The sequence below is a fragment of the Babylonia areolata genome, chromosome 8 (assembly GCF_041734735.1).
Source record: "Babylonia areolata isolate BAREFJ2019XMU chromosome 8, ASM4173473v1, whole genome shotgun sequence".
NCBI lineage: Eukaryota > Metazoa > Mollusca > Gastropoda > Neogastropoda > Buccinidae > Babylonia > Babylonia areolata.
This window is the reverse complement of record NC_134883.1, coordinates 9,587,210-9,610,309: the sequence shown is the minus strand read 5'-3', so window position 1 is coordinate 9,610,309 and position 23,100 is coordinate 9,587,210. Positions and strand designations below refer to the sequence as shown.

The 23,100-nt window shown below is 40.6% G+C and overlaps 1 protein-coding gene across 1 annotated transcript in view; it reads left to right on the top strand.

The window, feature by feature from the left end:
• LOC143284521 (protein deacetylase HDAC6-like) overlaps positions 1-23,100 on the top strand; it is a 44,329-nt gene that overhangs the window by 1,572 nt on the left and 19,657 nt on the right. The window contains exons 3-22 of the mRNA XM_076591231.1: positions 1,066-1,100; positions 1,903-2,044; positions 3,244-3,381; positions 3,991-4,062; positions 5,651-5,778; positions 6,727-6,795; positions 7,239-7,365; positions 7,827-7,892; positions 8,748-8,807; positions 9,382-9,471; positions 11,453-11,559; positions 13,128-13,253; positions 14,821-14,973; positions 16,366-16,419; positions 17,128-17,215; positions 18,801-18,841; positions 19,239-19,341; positions 20,787-20,858; positions 21,348-21,373; positions 22,461-22,565. Coding sequence (XP_076447346.1) covers positions 1,066-1,100; positions 1,903-2,044; positions 3,244-3,381; positions 3,991-4,062; positions 5,651-5,778; positions 6,727-6,795; positions 7,239-7,365; positions 7,827-7,892; positions 8,748-8,807; positions 9,382-9,471; positions 11,453-11,559; positions 13,128-13,253; positions 14,821-14,973; positions 16,366-16,419; positions 17,128-17,215; positions 18,801-18,841; positions 19,239-19,341; positions 20,787-20,858; positions 21,348-21,373; positions 22,461-22,565 — 1,802 coding nt within the window. The remainder of the gene's footprint in view (positions 1-1,065; positions 1,101-1,902; positions 2,045-3,243; positions 3,382-3,990; positions 4,063-5,650; positions 5,779-6,726; positions 6,796-7,238; positions 7,366-7,826; positions 7,893-8,747; positions 8,808-9,381; positions 9,472-11,452; positions 11,560-13,127; positions 13,254-14,820; positions 14,974-16,365; positions 16,420-17,127; positions 17,216-18,800; positions 18,842-19,238; positions 19,342-20,786; positions 20,859-21,347; positions 21,374-22,460; positions 22,566-23,100) is intronic.

Genomic DNA, 23,100 nt, shown 5'->3' with positions numbered 1-23,100 from the left:
ATCTGAATAAGAGAAATTCATGTGTGCAACACAAACTGCATGGAGTCACAGTCATTCAGTATGAATGCGTAAAAGACACAAAATGCTTTTGAATGCTTGCAGGAATCACAGTGAGAAAACAGGCGTAAATTATATGATGGTTAAAGAGAAACTATGCATGATTAGCAGTAGGCAGCTAGTATTATTAGACACAGTACAGAATACATATGCGCATGCACACACATGTGCGTGCACATGAACACACAATGTATGCAGAGTTGCGAATTAGTGCGTTTCAGTTTGTGCATTTTAACATCTTATGAAATTTTTGGACATTCTTCAAATTCTTTAAGGCTCTCCATCAACACTTGAAGCAGAACTGCAATTAGACATTTTGTGCTGCATAACTGACATAGGACTATGTTAAGAGTGCTTACATCAGGGTTCCCTATCATGTATAGATGTGTGTGATGCATGCTGTGAAATTAGTATGAAAAAACACACCAAAAAAACCGAGAAATGAGGTAGACCTATGTAATGAAATGCTATCTGGTGTGTTCAACAAGGGCAGGCATATATGCCTATTCAAACAACTGACACATGTTCACACATACCACACAATTACATCAACATATACTTTGTCTCCCTACTCTGTTCTAACCTTTGCAGTTGAGAAGATGATGATTTATCTGAAAAAAGAAAATTCCCTTTTGCATTTTGAACTTTTCTTGTCTTAGGTGTCACTGAGCTCTGTGGAATCACGTAGGTGTAAATTTTGAACTGACTGATACAAGCCATTACTTCTGTCATCTGACCTCCATTTACACTGACATTGTAGTGGTTCAGCTCCAGTTTATTACAATGAACAGTGAGACACTGTTGACTTAGGTTTCTCAGTCAAATAAAACATTTTCGGTATATATAAATGATATAAAAATGAAAAACAGTGTAACATAACCAGACAGTATTACCCATACTGATGCATGTGAAGTCAAATGGTTGCATTTTCATGTATTTTTGGAATGAAGTGAAAGACTGACTCGTACTTCAGGGTAAAGGCCAAGTTGTGTTTTCTGTTTGTTTTAGAATATAGCAGAGGAGGGACCAGGTCAACATAAAGGGTAAGTCCTTGTTCCTGTTGCAAAACAGTGATTTCTCAGTGTTGATATGTTATACATTTCATTGTTTTAGTCTGTGTTTGACGTTAGTCTCCTTATTCCAAAACCACAGGCATTGGGCATACTACCGTCTCATAGACTTCACATACAGGTACTCACATACAAACAGTTGCTCATTGGCATGATGCATGTGCATGAACTAGAGTAAATTTAGTGAAATCAGAGACCCCGTGATTATGATTCGAAAGATGAAAGCAGTCATATTTTGCACACAACCTTGATTAAAGGTCAGTGGAATGGCTAATTAATTCCATTGACATAATTAACTGTTAAATCAGATTTCTGAACCCTGCCAACACCATTCCATCTGCAGAAGGGATTTTTGTGGAACATAGTTAATCTTGGATGCAGGTACTTTTCACTGATTCACACATGCGCAAGCACTCACAAATACAGTCAAGCACACACAGGCTGTCACATTAAATCTCTTTCCTTAACATTATCAGTGTTCCTATTTCTGTCCATAATAAACATTCCTATTTATTTGATTTTGTTTTCTAATGAAGGTATTAAAGTTCAAAATATTCCTTATTCTGAAGATAAAAAATGAAATTGGTATAATGGCAGACACTGGTTATCATCCAAGCAATTTTTTTGTTTCAGGCAGCAGCCTGGCTTTCATGAACCAGATAATGATATACAAAATGATGATATCTGTAGGGAGAAACCAAATGATTGTACCTTTGTGTGTGTGTGTGTGTGTGTGTGTGTGTGTGTGTGAGTAGTGTTAACCATGTGCTTTTAGGACTGGATTCATTTATGATGAGTTATTCACTCGCCACAAGTGTGAGTGGGACTCGGGTTACCCAGAGTGCCCTGCACGTGTGTCTCAGCCAGTCGCTCGATGCCGGGAACTGGGGCTGGTGGAACGCTGCGTCCAGACACCTGTGAGTTGTGATGGATGACAGAATTGGGTCAACTAGATTTGATTTGTTGTCTTGGTATTATATATGTGTGTTCACATGCTTAGAGTATGTTTGTATGCATAATACTCAAATGCATGAATGTGTGCATGCACACACACATACACACACACACCACACTTTTCTTTCACACACACACACACATACACACACACATCACATTAAATGCTGATAACATTCTTCCCTTTCTCTCCCCTCCTTTTCTTTCTGACAACAGACACTCACACTCACACACACACACACACACACACACACACACACACACACACACACACTCACTCACTCACTCACTCACTCACTCACTCACACACACACACACACACCACACACACACACACACCACTTACACACACACACACACACACCACTTATACACACACACACACACACACACAAACACCCATTCATATATATATATATATATATATATATATATATGTGTACATTCATACAAACATCAATCCAGACATACAAGCGTGCATTCATACAGCAATGCCAGGAAAATGCCTGCAAAAAACATCAGATGGTAATGGTAATATGTGTAGTTGCAAATGGCGATATGTATCAGCAGTCTTATTTACTGAGGGGGAAGTTTAGTTGGTCTTTCAGTTTGACAACATGACCTTGACCTTGATTTTCTGTCACAAAATGGAACTTTAAGAAAGGTTTCTTTGATTAAAGTTATTAACATGTTGTAATCATAAATTAGAGATATCTGCATTTGATACTGATATTAGCATTGAAAACAGTGGCAAAAAGGCTAATCTGATGACCAACAGCACCCTATGTATCACTTCAGACATCAAAGTCAGCAGGACAGGTTTAGAAACAGTGAAGACATTCAAGTCCTTTGGCTCCATCATATCAGATGAAGACTCAAAATTCTAGATCGTGGCAAGGATTGCACAAACAGTAGCCATGATAGCAAGACTTCAAACTATCTGGAGAGACAAGAAGATCAGTCTATGTGCCAAAATTCACCGATTGCACTCCCTTACCATGTCAGTCTTTCTCTATGCCTGCAAAACTTAGACGCTCTCAGCAGATGGTAAGAGATTTCAGTTTGTGATGCAGGTTGGTCATATTGTGTGGTACAGCAAGGAAATTTTGAAATCCGGAGAATGTTTATATTTTGTGAGGTGTGTGTTTATTTCCTGTTCCAGATCGCCTATGCCACAGAAGACCAGATCCAGTGGCACCACTCGCTACACCACCTGGAACTGGCCAAGGAGACGTACGCCATGTCACAGCAGCAGAGGATGGAGCTGGCAAAGAAATTTGATGCGTGGTTCGCCAATGAGGTTGGTAGATTAGAGCTGAATTTTAGAATGATGTTTGCATCTGTCATTTTTTGCCTTTGAATGTTACTTTTGAATTAGAATGTGTATTTTTCAAATGGTGGTTTGCATTCCACGTGTGTGTGTTATTTCATTTTGCTTCTCAGCTTTGTTGTAATAATGGTGAGGTGATAAGTTTGTTTTTTTCTTAAAAGCATGAGGAAAAAAGGATATATCATGTATTACATAATAATTGTAGGCTGATAAGTTTGAATAAAAACTTTTGAAAAAAAATGAAAATCTCTTATTTTACAGAAAGCAAGTAAAGAAAGTTGGGGACAGATAGTGTGTGGGTGTGAGTTTGCGTGCATGCATGCATGCATGTGTGTGTGTGTGTGTGTGTGTGTGTGTGTGCGTGTGCATGTGTGTGTACATGTGTGGTGTTTGTGTGTGTTTATGCATGTGCGTGTGTGCATGCATGTATGTGTGTGTATGTGTAAGAACCAATGTTTGATTATTGTCAGAAAGAAAAGGAGAGGAGAGAAATGGAAGAATGTTTTCAGTATTTAAGGTACTGTGTGTGTATGGAGAATGATGTTTTAAGAACATTGAATGGTAGTTTATTTTTCACAGGCCACATTCGAAAGCAGTCTTGCAGCTGCTGGCAGTGGCATGGAGCTCATGGACCAGATCTTGCAGAAAAAGGTAGAGTAATGATTCCAATGGAAAAACACTTTTGTGACTGACTGACTGCTGCCATTGGGAACTCATCATTCGTTTCCTGTGTCATTCAATCAGATTTCAGGCATACGCACATGCACACTTAGACATATAACATTTTAGGTGTATGACAGTTTTGTTTATTTACCCCGCCATGTAGGCAGTCATACTCCGTTTTTGGGGGTGTGCATGCTGGGTATGTTCTTGTTTCCATAACCCACCAAACGCTGACATGGATTACAGTATCTTAAACATGCGTATTTGATTTTCTGCGTGCATATATACACAAAGGGGGTTCAGGCACTAGCAGCTCTGCACGTATGTTGACCTGGGAGATTGGAAAAACCTCCACCCTTTACCCACCAGGCGCTGTCACCGAGATACAAACCATATACATGAAAATGAGTAGGTGTGAGAGTGGGATGCAAAGTTAAATTGTGTATAGCTGTTATTGTTTCAGCTTTTAAGAGTACTGAAAAATTTGGACTATTGAGTGCATCGTTATATAAGCCGCATCCACTGAATTTTTTTTTTTTTTAAACTGGAATTTAAACACACACAAGCGACACTGGTTTATAAGCTACAAATGTTGCACAAAAAAACAAGTGCAAAAACATCTGAAAATTAATCAAAAAATGAGAAACTGGACAGCCATAGAAACTTGTCAGACACATGCAAAGCACAACTTCAGTTACAAATTCAGTGACAAAGCAAAACAAAGATGAAAATATAGCTACAACAAACATACACACTAACACACACACTAACAATTTCTGGTAGTCACATTTATTCATTCATCGTCATCATCATTTCCACTGAAGCCATTGAAAGCTTCGTCTTCAGTGTTGGAATTGAACAACAGAAGCACAGCTGCTTCTGCCATGGCATCACTGACCCTGGCCTCCTTTTCACTGTCTGATGAATCCGAGTCTTGCTGGCTGGAGCTGGTGGCTTCTCTGTCGTCTGCTACATTCAAGAGTCCAGCTTTGCAAAAGCCATTGACGATTGTTGATTGTTTTACTTTTTCCCATGCTGTCAAAATCCAACTCGTTTCACTTTTCAGTAGCCAGATTGATCACCTTCAATTTGAAAGCTGCATCGTAAGCATCGCGTTGTCCTTTTGGCATGATGGAAGTTGTCTGAACAAGGGAGATCAACTGAATGTTTCATGTTTGTAAAGGCTGTGTGTAAATTCAGAGGAAAAAAATGTGAACAGTTATCAATAGCACACTTTTACAGAGAGTTTTGAATTCACAAAGAGTCAAAACCAGTTTTGAAACATAATGAGAATCTAAAAATAGTCTGGAGACTGATGGCAACAACTTAATTTGACCTGAACGCATTATCGTAAAACCCACAACATGGGGAAAAATCCATTAACAAGCTGCACAGTTATTTTAGCTGCAGGGGTCGATGTTTGGGGGAAAAGTGGCGGCTAATAGTCTGAATTTTACTGTATATATTTGATTACCCTGCCTATCATCAATGTGCAGTGCAGTAGGTTATGTTTGTACATATCAGTGTGTAAAACAGTATGTTAGGTTCTTTTGTTAAAAAATATTTGTTGGTGCAGGTAACCAATGGTTTTGCCATGGTGAGACCACCCGGCCATCATGCTATGCACGATGAGTTCTGTGGCTTCTGCGTCTTCAACAACGCCGCTTTGGCTACCACCCATGCCTTGAATCATGGAATGGAAAGGTAGGCATTTTGCATAGTGGCATTGATTCAGCAGTTCTTTTGTTTTATGCTTGACAGGAAAATTGAGAAAATGGTGGTTCAGCACTGCAATGACACCCCCCCACTCTCCCCCGGAGAGAAAACACTCATTTTCACTCAGGGAAATGTGGAACAAAAAAGTAGTTCTACAATTGCTCCCACAGTTTTTTGTAGACTCATAAATGTTGCAAAACTAAGTCATCAGTGTTTTCTTAGTGGTATTTGTTTGGCCAAAGGTATTTGTTCTTCTCTTGTCTGCCATGTGGTTGGCAAAGTGTGAAGCCCAACTGCAAGAACAAAAAGTGAAAAAAGATTGACACAAAGAGCTCTAGAAAAATTGTTGAAGAAAAACAGTCATTAAAAAAAACACCTCTGAAGCATACCGTCTTTCCTCCCTGCAGTGCTACACCAAGGTTATTTTTGTATTGTCATTTCATTACCCGTGTTGTAACTGTCATATATAATTTTGCAAAAAAACAACAACCCAAAGATGAAGAAAGTAAAATATCCACTGGCAGTTGTAACCTCATACTTGAACTGAACATTACTTGATTACTTTTTTTTTTTTTTTTAAGAGAGCCTGGTCAGATGACATATCTGCAACAAAATATAACCAAAGCAAAACTTTGACACTTTATAATATCAAAAAGAAATTGTTTGTCCATATTTTTTTAAAGTCAAGAAATAAGCCTTCTTTTGTTTGACGACTTCATGGGTGTTTTTGTGCTTGCTGACATATTTGCAACAAAATATAGCCAAAGCAGAACTTTGACATTTTTTAATATCAAAAAGAAATTGTAGGTCAATATATTTTTTTAGTTAAGAAATTAGCCTTGTGTTGTTTGAAGACTTCATGGGTGTTTTTGTGTTTGTTTTGTTCTTTTTGTGTATGTACTGTACTGATTGCTGGTGTGGGGTTTTCCTGTGCAGGATTCTGATAGTGGACTGGGATGTCCATCACGGCCAGGCCACTCAGTACATGTTCTACAATGATCCCAGGTGAGATGAAAGCCTTTGTAGGTATACATCGCTGTACTTCTGACGTACCTGTGCACACGTGTTGGTACGTGTCTTTTACATGTAGAAATTAATGTATGAGGGGGCTGTACTTATATGAATGCATTCATGTGTGCATGCTTGCATATGGGTGCATGTGGGCATGTGCACTCTCCATCTAACATACATGCAAACATACAGGCACACCCACACCAACACCCAGACACACACCACATACCACACACTCCACTGTTTTTCCATGTGTTTTCAATAGTGTATCATTACGCTTCTGTTTCCTGTCACAGAAAACACTTTCAGGCAAGTATTTTTGAGATTCTGAAAAGTCAAACACATGCACACGAAAACAATGTTGTGTTGTGCACACATACACTCATGCTCATACATACAATGTTTGTTGTCTAAAAGAACTAAATGTGTATTTTCAGAGTGATGTACTTTTCTATTCACCGCTACGAGCATGGTGAATTTTGGCCAAACCTGAGAGAATCAGACTATGACCATATAGGAGAAGGCAAAGGCAGAGGATACAATGTCAATGTCCCTCTGAATACGGTAAATAAGATTTCTTTCTTAAAATCCATTACCATTTTCTATCTGCGTTTCTCTATTAATGCTTGTTGTGTGTGTGTGTGTGTGTGTGTGTGTGTGTGTGTGTGTGTGTGTTCTCTGTGTACTCTTTTCTGTGTTTGTGTGTGTGTGTGTGTGTGTGTGTGTGTATGTGTGTGTGTGTGTGTGGTTACTACAATAAGGATGTGTGCAAGTTTGTATTTTATGTTTGTGCATGTTTGTGCAAAATACATTTCCCAGTGCTATGATAAAGATGAATATTTACAAGTGCAGCACAAGTCAGGGTGAGGGTTAGGGATGTCTTAATGTCAGTTTGAAATTGATATTGTGTATTTAAACCAAAGGGACACACAGCAACCATCCGCGTTTTGGATGTTTAGAGTGGGAATGTTTTTTTTTTTGCTTTGTTTTTTTCATGATGTGGATGCTGCTCTGTGTGCTTGCAGACAGGATTAGGGGACAGTGATTTCATGGCTGTCATGCAGCAAGTACTGATGCCATTGGCATATGAGGTAAGTTTCTAGTTTAGATTTTGATGTAACCCATATACCACAATGCACAATGTTAAACGTTAAATGGCTGTAGGAATGAATGAGCTAATGTAACGAGATGTTCTTGCGCGTGGAGCTATAAACCTGCTACTTCTGCCTGATCTTTGGCTACTTTTGCCATCATGTTGTGGGTATGTTTCATCTGTCAAAATTGTTTTCAGTCTGTCAATAAGTTTTCTTTTGTACATGTCGCCAAAAGTGTCTTGTCTTTTACCCACCATCCCACCCGTTTTCCTAATGACTTTTTCCGGTCTGTCTTTGTCATATTTGGTAAAGTTTCCTCCCAAGCACATGGCGCCATTTGTTAAAACGCTGCAGACAACAGATGTGTAAAGCATTTAGAACATCTGCTCGCACACATTAAAAGACTTCATTTTCCTAAGACAGTACATGTGGCTGTTACTCTGTTTAATAAGTTTTAATAAGTGCAGTGGTATTTTCATTCCAAGAAAGTTTATTGTCCATTATCACACCAAGATATTTGTATGACTGTACTTGTTCAATCACTTCATTTTTTATGATAATATTACTTTAAAATGGTTTCTTTTTTCTGGAGGTGCCTTCAGATACAAAAAACAAACAACATTGCACTTAGTCCTATATTTAATTATCACATAGATGTCCCTGAAGTGATTTAAAGCAAAGATGAATGAAATCTGAAAAGATCCAGTATAGATTAAAATTTTATGCTTGTTTGTTAAGATGTAACAGCTGTTTGAATGGAAAACAGGTGTGATTAAGTGGTTTTACACTGTTTTTGGTTCTCTTTCTTCATGAAGTGGATTGATGTATGAATATGATTAATATTTTTTTCAGTTTTCTCCTCAAGTCGTGATCATCTCTTCAGGCTATGATGCAGCTATTGGATGCCCTGAGGTAGGAAGATGAATTCATACATCTTTTGACATATGTGGTATTCTTCGATTCCGGTATCCGACACACTTTTACATTTTATGCATTGTAGTGGTACTATATCCTTCTATCCATCTATCTGTCAGTCTATCTGTGTATGGAGAGATGTATATACTTTATCTGATACATTTTATGTGTGAGCATGATGATTCTCCTGTGTGTGATACATTTATATGATATATTTATGTGTATATCTGTGTGACACATTTATATATATGTGTACATTATAATAATCCTGTACTTGATACATTTCTATAATTGTGTCATAATAGTGCTCTTGTATATCATATATGATACAGTTTTTTATGTGTGTGCATTATAATGCTCCTGTGTGTGACACATTTATAAATGCGTACATACTCCTGTATATGATACAATTCAGTATTAATGCATGATAGTACTCTTGTAAGTGCATTATAGTACTCTTGTACATGATACAGTTTTTTTATGTGCCTGCATAATAATGCTCTTCATATGTGATACATGTACATGTGTGTGCATAACAGTACAAAATAAAACATGATTGTTCTGTTTGAAGGGAGAGATGATGGTCAGTCCAGCTGCCTACGCTCACTTCATCCACATGCTGTCAGCCCTGTGTGAAGGACGGCTCTGTACACTGTTGGAGGTACCATTCAGAAAATCGCTTTTCTTTCCTTGATTCTTCTCGTTTTGTTTTTGAAGATATGAATGAATGAATGATACGGATATAGTGCCTATCCTCGGTCAGAGAACATGCTCTAAACGCTTTAGAAACATGGGGTCATTTGCGCAACAGGCTGCCTACCTGGGTACAGCCGACTGACAGCTGCCATTGGGTGCTTATCATTCGTTTCCTGTGTCATTCAATCAGCCACAAACAAGAACGCCAGAGAATCGACAGACAGACAGAAAATACGAAAAAACTTAGCCGTATGAAGAGCACAGGTACAGGAGTCATGATGGCTGCCGGAAAAAGAGGGTGATAACCAGCGGGACAAAGGGGAGGTTACCTACTTCCGGGAGGTTATCGGCCGTAGTTTCGTCTGCTCCGCATAGGCAGATAGTAGTTTGCACAGGACAGGAATGTCAGACCCCTGCCGGAGTCTGCACGAGTTGGGTCACGGTAAGTATGTTATTTAAACGTAATTTTAGATAGAAAATTTCCTTTCAGGCACACACACATACACAAGATAGAGATTGGAATTGACAGTGTGGATAAAAAAAAATAGAGGTAGAAAAAAAGATAGGGATTAAAAAGTATTTATCATTGTTGCTTATAGCCCAGCCAACCAGTATGGGACCATAACATGGCTGGAAATTTGAGACTGAACATCTAAACATGAAAATTATGTTTCAAAGTTACTGGTTGAAAGGTACAGATAATTGTTCAGTTAGAATTAATGGATTGAAACAGTAAATGTTTGTGAAAAGGCTCTGTCTTTCAAACCATTTACATGTCATGTTGTGATTTGAAAGGATTAAAACAAAATTTTAGATATATATGAAATAAAAGTACTTATATTGCACTTCTGTTGTGTTTGTCCTGAAGTATTATTTTTGTGTTAGGATAGATGGTGATTTGTTACATATCATATGTATCATACAGTCTGGAGAGAAGTTTCATGTGTGGTCATACAAGTCTCTTTTTTTCGTTTGTATTAATTCATCATGAATTGTTTCTTTGAGTCAGGCAAGCCAGTTTACCTGAGACATCATGAATTGGTTACCAGTCACACAAAACAGCATATCTGAGACATCATGAATTGGTTATCAGTCACACAAAACAGTATATCCGAGACATCATGAATTGGTTACCAGTCACACAAAACAGCATATCTGAGACATTGTGAATTGGTTATCAGTCAACAAAACAGTGTATCTGAGACATCGTGAACTGGTTATCAGTCACACAAAACAGCATATCTGAGACATCATGAATTGGTTATCAGTCACACAAAACAGTATATCCGAGACATCATGAATTGGTTACCAGTCACACAAAACAGCATATCTGAGACATCATGAATTGGTTACCAGTCACACAAAACAGCATATCTGAGACATCATGAATTGGTTACCAGTCACACAAAACAGCATATCTGAGACATCATGAATTGGTTACCAGTCACACAAAACAGCATATCTGTGACATCATGAATTGGTTATCAGTCACACAAAACAGTATATCCGAGACATCATGAATTAGCTATCCAGTCACACAAAACAGCATATCTGGGACATCATGAATTAGCTACCAGTCACACAAAACAGCATATCTGAGACATCATGAATTAGGTTACCAGTCACACAAAACAGCATATCTGGGACATCATGAATTAGCTTGTCAGTCACACAAAACAGCATATCTGTGACATCATGAATTGGTTATCAGTCACACAAAACAGTATATCCGAGACATCATGAATTGGTTATCAGTCACACAAAGCAGCATATCTGAGACATCATGAATTGGCTATCAGTCACACAAAACAGCATATCTGGGACATCATGATTATAGGGCATCTAAATTAGACCCAAAAAATCTATGTATTTGAGACATGATAGATTAGTTATCTAGGGTTGAATTAACGTGGTATGATAATGGCCTGGTGGGTTTCTCCCAACAGGGGGGCTATTGCCTGCAGTCTCTGACGGAGGGGTGTGCGATGACACTGCGCGGTCTGCTGGGAGACCCTTGTCCCCTCCTGCCTCCCATGGCACAGCCCTCTGACAGGTGTGAGAAACTAGCTGTGTTGTGTTCACTGTGGTTTGAGGAAGGGTGTGACGGAAGCGTTCGAGTCTAATGGTATATTCTTCCTGCGTTAGTTTGCAAGGTTTTGTGCTTTGATTGGAAACATGTGCAACGCAAGCGTGTGTGCACAATGCCACGTGTGTGCATGCATGCACACACACACACACACACACACACACACATACACGCAACATACCCCCACACCACTCCCCACATTCCACTCCCTCCCCTACACCATCTCTCCACATATGCACACACGATGCTGCCACACCACACCACACATGCATGCTACTTCACTACATCACACACACACACATACACACACCCGCGCCACCCCTCCTCACCCCCCCCCCCCCACCCCCACCACGTCCTCCCCACACACACATTCTTCTGAGTTCTGAGTTCTTCACACACACACACAGTCTCTTGTTCAATATTAACTATTTTGTTTTGCTTCTTTGTGCGTGGTTTCATGTAATTTAGCATGCGTGTCATTTAAACCTTGTTCAGGTTTAACTGACATTAAAATTGATTTTGATTCTGATTCTGATTCTGATTCACGCACACACCATACCACCACACCACTCCCCACACCCCACGCCCCATCCTACACCACTACAGCATACACACACACACACACACACACACACACACATAAAGACAAACCACACCATCACACCATTCTGCACGCCCCACACCTCACCCTACGCCCCACACCACACACATGATGGAAGCGTTCGAGTCTAATGGTACATTGTTCCTGCGTTAGTTTGCAGGGCTTTATACTTTGACTGGAAACATGCATAACACATGCGTGTGTGCTTGTCACATGCATGCACATGTGTATGCATGCACATGTGTGCGCGCACACACACACCCAATGCCATCACACCACTCCCCACATTCCGCAGCCCCCATAACTCTCCCCCCATTCTTCTGAGTTCTAAGTTCACACACACACACACACACACACACACCATACCACCACACCACTCCCCACTCCCCATCCTACACCGCTACAGCACACACACACAAACACACACACAACACACACACACACACACACACACACACACACACACACACACACACACACCATACCACCACACCCCTCCCCACTCCCCATCCTACACCACTACAGCATACACACACAAACACACACACAAAACACACACACACACACACACACACACAAAACACACACACACACACACACACACACAAAACACACACACACACACACACACACACACACACACACACACACCATACCACCACACCATTCCCCACACCCCATCCTATACCACTACAGCATACACACACACAAACACACACACAAACACACAAACACACACACACACACACACACACACACACATACACCACACCACCACACCATTCCCCACACCCCATCTCCACCACACACACCACACATGCTACACCCTCTCCTCCTCCCTCCACACACACCACCAACACCAAAACCAGACACTGTGAACAAAAAAAGGAGAAAAGTTTAACATTACTGACCCTTGGAATGTTTTTATCTACAGCATCATCAGCAGCATTCTCAACATCATCAAAGTTCTACGGCCTCACTGGCGATGCTTTGACACGTTTGAATCTCTGGAAGGCGATGACCTGTGTCCTTTTGAAGACGTCAACACCCTGCCTCCCAGGTGAGTGGCGTGACTGCTGACTGCCTGAAATGTATCTCTTTGTCTTTCTTCTTCTTTGTTCATGGGCTGCAACTTGTTCACTCATATGTACACGAGTGGGCTTTTAACTGTATAACCATTTTTACCTCGCCATGTAGGCAGCCATACTCCATTTTCAGGGGTGTGCATGCTGGGTATGTTCTTGTTTCCATAACCCACCAAACGCTGAAATGGATTACAGGCTCTTTAACATGCGTATTTGATCTTCTGCTTGCATACACACATGAAGGGGATTCAGGCACAAACAGGTCTGCACATACGTTGACCTGGGAGATTGGAAAAAAATCTCCACCCTTTACCCGCCAGGCACTGTTAACGAGATTTGTACCCATGACCCTTAGATTGAAAGTCCAACGTTTTAACCACTTGGCTACCGCACCCGTCTGAAATGTATCTGAAGCCATGTACACCTGGTGGTTTGACATTGTGTGTTTTGTTTCTGGTTGTTATTGTATGTTCTTGTTCATGTCAGGGAAGTTACTTGGTTTGTTTGATTTTTTTTTAAAAATTAATTAATTTTTTTACCTGTAACTGGCAGTTGTTTGGCTGACACCAGCCGTACCGCTCACCAAGCTCCATGGCTTTAGACTGGACTTAGAGATGATGACACCATTCATCAGGCAGGCTGGACTGACACCGTGAAGTGGCGACCAAGAAGATACTAGTAGTTATTGTCGACCTGAAAGCAAGTGTTAAACAGACTTGCGAGACTAATTCACAGGAACTGACTCGCTAGACTAATGCACAGGAGCTGACTCGCTAGACTAATGCACAGGAGCTCACTCGCTAGACTAATGCACAGGAGCTGACTCGCTAGACTAATGCACAGGAGCTCACTCGCTAGACTAATGCACAGGAACTGACGCACAGGAACTGACTCGCTAGACTAATGCACAGGAACTGACTCGCTAGACTAATGCACAGGAACTGACTCGCGAGACTAATGCACAGGAACTGACTCGCGAGACTAATTCACAGGAACTGACTCACTAGACTAATGCACAGGAGCTGAAGCCATGATGCTTGTATCAATCGACCAATGAAATTGTTCAGCTCAGTGTTCAACCATGACTTTGCAGTTGTTGAGCATGCAGGTTTTGACATATGGATCTGTAGTGGTGCAATGGAACATCAGCTGGTTAGATAATGCAAATTTCTTTAACTTAGAGAATGTTCATGTCTTTAACATTATCACTAGAAATTGTGTTGCGCTTGTGTGTATGTGTGTGTGTGTTTGTGTGTGTGTGTGTGTGTATGTGTGTGTGTTTGTGTGTGTGTGTGTGTGCGTGTGTGTGTGTGTGTGTTTGTGTGTGCTTTACTGGACTATTCTTATTCATGTATATTTTCCCCTTTCTTTTTCTCTACAGAAAGTATTTAATTTGTGCATGCATGCTTGAATGCATTCATGTTAGTGTTTATTTCATTGTAATTTTGTGTATATGTGTTTTCAATTAGATTATTATTCATTTGTCTTTATTTTTCATATTTGTTTATTTCCTTGCACAGTTTCCTTTTTCTTTCCCAACAGAGAGCATGTGGACTTTTCGACGAAAGACAACCGTCCGTCAGAGTTTGAAATCACAGACTGTTACCCTGTTCAGAGCCAGGAGACCAGGGACATGTACAGGGAACAGATCAATCAGCTGATTGCACACACCTCACTGGACAAGGCCCCGCGCAGGTTAATGCTCTTTTGTGTGTGTGTGTGTGTTTGTGTGTGTCTGCAGAGATGCCAGCTGTTGCGATTTCTCTGTATTTTGTTACGCCAACGTCAGAATTGTTCTGATGACTTCATTTTCGACTACATAGCATGGTCACATGCTTTCCAGTGGTAAAATTACACAGACACTCTAGACCTGTTGATCAGAAGGCCAGGGCAGTCACTACTAACCTTGGTCTCATGGCCTGACTAAGCGCGTTGGGTTACGCTGCTGGTCAGGCATCTGCTTGGCAGATGTGGTGTAGCGTATATGGATTTGTCCAAACGGAGTGACACCTCCTTGAGCTACTCACGTAATGATGCTCAGCTAATGGCATGCGTGTCTACACTGAAACAGCATTGAGTGGACCAATCAGCTTAAAACTTTTGCTGATGTGGCTCAGAGTCCAAGTGTTCCTACCGAAACGTTCCTACCAAATTTCCTGATTATTCCTACGAACACTTGACAAGGGTTGGCATCTCTGTGTCTGTGTACATGTGTGCATGTATGTGCGTGTGCATGCTTGTCTCTCTTATTTTGTGTGCTGTATCAGTGGTGTAACTCTCACACTGCTCATCCCAAATCCCTCCATTTACAGCCACACCCAGGCTCACTCTCCTACTGTCCCATTGTGGGCTGTTTGCATGAAACTGTCAGTGTTAGGCTTATCGTCTGCCTGTTGTTAGAAGACAGTCCATTCAGTCTGTAGTTTGTTATTATTTTGATATCTGTAATATATTTGTAACATTTTTTTTTTTTTTCAATTTCATTTCATTTTCCCTCAAGGCCTGACTGTATGTTGGGTTACAATGCTGGTCAGGCATCTGCTTAGCAGATGTGGTGTAGCGTATATGAATCTGTCCAAACATAGTGATGCCCCCTCCTTGAACAACTTGACTGAATTGGACTGAACTGTAGAATGTTGATTGTGAGCATGTCATGAAGCTATTTGATGTCCTCATTTTGCTTGTTTAGTGCCATTTACAGTTTTCAGTTTCAGCTTTTGAAGGAGACGTCGCTGTGTTAAGATGAATCCATTTACGCTACACCACATCTGCTTGGCAGGTGCTTGACAGCAGTATAACCATTGAGCTTGTCAGGCCTTAAGTGCATGCATACATACAACTATTTGTAAATATAGTTACTTATAAAACCATGTATATCTATGAATATCTGTCTTTACACACAATTTAAAAAGCTAAATGGAATGACGTGTACAAGCATAAACACACACACACACACATACATGCATATATTGAACAGAATACACTCATATACGCACATTTGAACCCACAGCCACTCTCTCCCTGTCCCTCTTTCTCTAGAAGTGTTCAAGTTCCAGAAAGGTAATCTTGTGGAGTGTGTATTTGCAGGACATGCTTTGTGTTTGATGCTACCATGAGGAAACACAAGAATCCATTTGACAGGTGAGTGAATCATACAGTTATAACAGCAATGCCTAGAACTTTGTCATGTGATGCGCACTTTTAAGAGACCTTGCATCAGTGTGGATGACATTTTCTGTCAGCTGTTATTATGGGTGGGAGTATTTCTGTGTTGTATGAATAGCCACACTGCAGTTAGGCAATATTTGATTTTTTCTTTAAAAAAAATGTTTCCCTTTTATTTTACTTTGTTTCAGTTTTCAGACACATGCTTCAGTTAAGCGTGACTCTGGCAGCAAACTTTTCAGTCTGACAAAAATCCGTCGCTCCCACCCTTGTGTGATGGAGATGTCTTAGAAAAGCTGCACCCGACACTGCATATGATGGAGATGTCTTAGAAAAGCTGCACCCGACACTGCATATGATGGAGATGTCTTAGAAAAGCTGCACCCGACACTGCATATGATGGACAACATGCTGAGTAGCCAGATTCTAGTGGTAGAGACTAATGTATGTGTCTTGAGACAAAGCAAACCCAGCTGTCACCATACTGGAAGAGGCTCAACATCACACGGTACTAGACCAGTCTGACAAGATAATTTTGCTGTACATTCCTGGGAATCCTGCTAGGCTGTGCAACAGTGAGATTTTGTTTGGTGATATCAAATTTTTGGTAGTTGCAGTGTTTGCATGTTTGTAAGTGATATTTTCCACTTATTTTACTTCAGCGTTATGAATCCTATTATACAGTACACATCCAGAAAGACCAAACCGCATCTCCCGCATTTTTGAGAAGCATCGTGAGTGGGGACTGCTGAATCGCTGTCTGCAGCTGGAGGTGAGTTTCAGTTTCAGTTTCAGTAGCTGAAGGAGGTGTCACTGCTTTTGGACAAATCCATATACGCTACACCACATCTGCCAAGCAGATGCCTGACCAGCAGCGTAACCCAACGCGCTTAGTAAGGCCTTGAAGCTGGAGGTGAGTGTTGCTCATTTCAAAGATTGTGGAGAACAGTGTTCTTTTCATTCATTTATTTATTTATTGTTTCAGTTTCTCAAGGAGGCGTCACTGCGTGTGGACAAATCCGTTTACGCTACACCACACCTGCTTTGTCAGGCCTTGAGTGCTGTTGTAGACATTTGTGTAGCTGTCAGAAAAGGAATTTCTTTTTCAGAATTTTGCCAGAGCATAACGCTCACGTTGCCATGTTTCTTTTTCAGTGCACCAAGTGCATTGGCCCTCGATTTATCGTCTCATCCGAATAACTAGATGCTTTGTTTGATTTTCAAGTTAAACTTTGGAGAAAAGGTGAGACTGTGATTCGAACCCAGACCCTCGTGGACACTGTATTGGCGGATAAGCATCCTAAGCATTCAGCCACCTTCCTCCTTTCATTAAAAAAAAAAAAAAAATTACTTGTGTGCTAGCTGATGGAGGGAGGTGGGGTGGTGGCGGCGCTAAACAGCATTGTTTGAAAGCTGTTTGCCCTTGTCTTGATTAAATGAACAGAAAAGACTGCACTTGCTTATTGTTTCCAGTTCGATGTTTTTTACCTCATGATGAGTTCAGGCTTCTGTCAGTTTCGCTGGTATCAATTAATACTCCTCCCCTCATCTTTTTTTTTTTTTCTCCTTTCAGTGTATGCATGGTTCTTAGTTGAATGCTGTCATTTTGATTTTTTATTTGTGGGAGTGTGGGGACATGTAACCAAAAAAGTATTTCTTTGCGTAGAAATGAAATCTTTGTCTGTTTGTGAATATTATGTTGAGGATGATGATACAGATACTTATATAGTGCCTATCCTCTGTCGGAGACCCAGCTTTTAGCGCTTTACAGACACAGAGTCATTTGCACAACAGACTGTCTGCCTTTGTAGGGCCTACTGACAGCTGCCATTTGGCGTTCATCATTCATTTCCTGTGTCATTTTAATCAGGTTTAAGTCACACACACATGCACACTCATTCAGACATGTAACATTTCATGTGTTTGACTGTTTTACTTATTTACCCCGCCTTGCAGGCAGCCATACTCCATTTTTTGGGGTTTGCATGCTGGGTTTGTTCTTGTTTCCATAACCCATCGGATACAGACATGCATAACAGGATCTTTAACGTGTGTATTTGATCTTTTGCATGTGGGTATAGACATGAAGGGGGTTCAGGCACTAGCAGGTCTGCACATATATTGACCTGGGAGATCGGAAAAATCTCCACCCTTTACCTACCAGGCGTTGTTATTGAGATTGAAATCTGGGACCCTCAGATTGAAAGTCCAATGTTTTGACCGGTTGATTATTGCACCCGTCAGGTGAAGAAATTTTATGTGACGCAGAAAAGTGCTTAAGATTATTTTTGTTTCATACCATGGCTGGATTATTTGTTGGTATTATCTGTTTCATGCTGTATTTTTATCATTTCCAGTCTCGCTCTGCTACAGAAGAGGAAATTCTGACCGTGCATGGGTAATTTAATCCATTCTTGTCACTGTTTTCACTTGTTCGTTCTTTCTCCTTCTTCCTCTTCATTCTGTCTCTGTCACTCTCTCTCTCTATTCCTCTGTCTCATCTCATCATGCATGTGTTTATATGTTTACAATTTAAAGTAAATGAATTATATTCATTCACTTATGGTGTTTTCATATCCATGCTTATAGGCTTAAAAAAGTAATGTATGTGTGTATTGTGTAGCAACAACAGAAAATATTTGCAAGGAAGCTGTTGGCATGTTCAGATTTTTTTTATATTTTTATATTTTTTTTAATAAGCTCCACTGATGCCTTTCTTTTCACTGGAAAGGGTATCTGTGCTAGGATAATGTTCTGATAGAAAAGACATATTTCAATGTTCCCTCTCGTCACAGAGCAGAGTATCTGGCAAAACTGAAGGAGACAACCACCCTTTCCGATGAGGAGCTGCGCCCTAGAATGTATGCCTTGGAGTTCAAATCCATTTACCTCTGTCAGGTACGTATGTGCCTTCTGCATTTGTAGTCTGCAACTTCCATGTTCATTCATATATATGAGTGGGCTTTTAGGTGCATGACCATTTTACCCTGCCATACTCCTTTTTCAGGAATGTGTATGTGGGTATATTCTTGTTTCCATAACCCTCCAAACAATGACATAGATTGCAGGATCTTTAACTTGCTCATTTTATCTTCTGCCTGCTTCTACGTGTGAAGGGGGTTCAGGCACTAGCAGGTGTGCGCATCTGTTTATGGAGGAGATTGGAAAAATCTCCACCCTTGATTAACCAAACATGCACTGCAACAGGGTTTTGAATGTAGAACCCTCATAGAAAGTGAACACTTTTTTTTTCTACTTGGCTGTTGCAGCCATCATGAATGGTGCTGTTATTCAAGTTTTCCTTCCTCACTGCTGATGAATCTCTTGTAATTTCAGGCTGTTGATTGTTGACTTGTGTTCAACAGTCTTGACCGTGTGTGTGTAATCATGGGAGGAGTTATGGAAGTTGCACTGCTTTTCTGTTCCACCGCTTTTACCCTGGCAACCCCACCACTGTCTGTCTCTTAGTATTACATTGTTCCTTTTTCCTTACTTTAGCTTTTTCCCTGCCTTTTTTTTTTTTAAAGTGTTAACTCATTGAGCCCTGCGCCCAAGCATTGCCAGGGTTTGGCGTCAGAATTTGTCTCATTAAAAGGGTTTTCATGTTTCTACATGTGCATAAACTGTAACGGAAGGGAGCTAACTTTTACGGTATTTCCATGTGTGTCCACACATGATTTGAAAGAAAAACAGTCTGTTTTCTGCTTGTTTTTTTTTTTTCTTTCTTTCTTTTTTGTGCATCAGTATGGCGTGGAAGGTTGCTGGAGCTGTAAACTCCCCAGGGTTGAATGGGTTAATTGTTATTAAATATGTAAAGTCTTGTCATGTACAAATTAGATTTTCGAAAATCTTGTAAATAATGATGAACATATGTGTGTATGTATGATAGTCAGTCATGTTTAAGACCATCAGGACACCAGAAGAGGCAACTGTTATCCAGACTAACTGGGCTAGAATTTGATTATAGTAGAGAATGTCTTGCCCAAGTTACATCCCCACTCTTTTGGCCAAGGTTTTAGGACAGTTGGTGTTGGGATGGTTCCCAAAGGCCAGCTAGTCCCCAAGGCTGCAGCACTTAGAGCCAGTGCAGTCTTGTACATGTCTCTTGAATTCATATTTTATGTTTGCATTGTGAGCAGCCAGACCGCATGTTAATTTCTGTTGGGAGACAATAAAGCTGACTCGAATGTGAGTATTTGTGACTACGTATGTGTGTATGTGTGTGTGAGCATTGTTTGTTCGTTTGTCATACTTTATCGTATAACTGAAAGCCCTGGTTATGTGTGATAATTATAGAGAGAACCAGTTCAGTGATATTCACAAGGAAAGTGTCTGTGTAACAGGACACATATGAAAGTGCTCGGCTGTCTGCAGGCTGTCTCCTTCAGGTCACCGAAGCTGTTTTGTCTGGAAAGGTAGGCCTTTGCTGTTTGCAACACTGTGTGTGTGAGGAGGGGGGTGGGGGTGTTGTGTGTGTGTGTGTGTGTGGGGCTTATGTGTATGCATGTGTGTTGGCCTTTGGTGTTATGAACACTGTGTGAGTTTGTGTGTATGTGTGTGCATAGGTCTTTGCCGTTTGAAACACACTGTGTGTTTGTGTGCATAGGCTTTTGCTTTTCGGAATGTTGAGCATGTGTTTGTGTGTTTGTGTGCAGGCAAGCGTGTATGTGGGCTTTTGCGCGCGTTTCAAAGCTTATTTAAGTGTTTGACATTTTATTCATTTTGGATGGGATTTCCTTTCACTATTCTTGTGTAATTTTTTGGTTGCAAGATACAGATAGAGCTGGATTAACAGTTCTCCTTGAAGTGTTTAGGCTATTAGCAGTCGCTGGATAATTTCATTAAGATAGGATAAATACCCTAAAGCATGTATTAATTTTTTGTTCATTTGTGTTATATTTCAGGCTCAGAACGGAGTTGCAGTGATCAGGTAACTTGTTTTTAAGGATATGTTATTTCCTAAGCTTTTTTTTATTCGTGCTTTTCAGACACAATGAGGCATCCAACTCACTCTTTATTTACTAAGCACTGGTGTTGGAATCAAGTCGAGGATGCTCAGATTTACAGTCCAATGCTCTAATCATTGTGTGGAACAGATTCTTCATGAAATGAAAAAAAATTGTTGTGTTTGGCAGTCAGATGTATGAAAATGTTCATTTCATGAATTTAAGAATTGGGAAGAGAATGTTCATACCTGCATTTGATAAGCATGGTGATGGTCATTGGTCGATACTGTCAGATCAAAGGTGATCATTAGTGCTTTAAAGGGATCTTATTTAGAATGAACATTGTATGGATTCTCTTGTCAGTTCAGTGATGGAACAGGTGTCTGGATACTAGTGGATAAGTGCACATATGTGCACATATATTCACACACACATACTTTGTGGGCATAAAATCATATGGATATGTGTGTGTGTGTGTGCACCTATAATCGCTCTCTTTACACACACATACACACACGCACACACAGACACACACACATGTATACACCACACACACATGCACACACATACACACTCACACACACTCACACACACACACACACACACACACACACACACACACGTACACTCACCACACACACACACACACACACATGCACTGTCATACACACACACACACACACACACACACACACACACACACACACACACACACACACATGCACTGTCATACACACACACACACGCACGCACGCACACACGCACACACATGTACACTCACCACACACACACACACACACACACACACACACACATATGTACACTCACCACATACACAAACACACACATACACACACACACATGTACACTCACCACATACACACACACACACACACACACACACACACACACACATGTACAGTCACCACATACACAAACACACACATACACACACACACACACACACACATGTACACTCACCACATACACACACACACACACACACACACACACACACACACACACACACACACACACACTGCATGCCTGATATTGCCTTGTCCTGTGCAGACCACCTGGTCACCATGCAGAGTGCAATGAAGCCATGGGCTTCTGTTTCTTCAACAATGTGGCCCTGGCTGCTGCCCTTGCCAAGACCAAGTTTGGAATCAAAAGGTGACAACAGCCTGGTCCTTTTTCCTCTGCTATATTCATCAGGGCTCCCTCCCACTTGTCAGCAAACTGGCTGACTTCAGCAAAAAGTGAAAATGAGATTCAGCGGGAACAACTTTTTTTTGTTCAATGAAAAACAGTTTTAGCAAGTGGTAACTGCAAGAGCAACTGAACTGAATAAGAGTGTAAGGAGTGAGGGGCCGAAATGCTTGACTGAAGCGGTCTTCTTCTCTGAAAACCTTGTATTTTCCCCAGATCTCCCAACAGTTTCTTATCACGTACTTGCATAAGAGTGATTGCTGGGAATATTGTAACTGTGAGACACTACTGAAGCTGTGAAGGTGAAAACTAAGAAGTGCTGGTTTGTGTCAATGCCTTTTTAATCCCTGTAGATGTTGAAATTGGAGGTGCTCTGTGTGATTTGCATATGTATGATATTGGCAGTAAAGTGCTGTAAATGTGCTCCTATTTGCATAGGATTGCATCAGTTTGAATGTAAATTTCAACATTTTTCACCGGGAGCAATCCCCCCGGACCC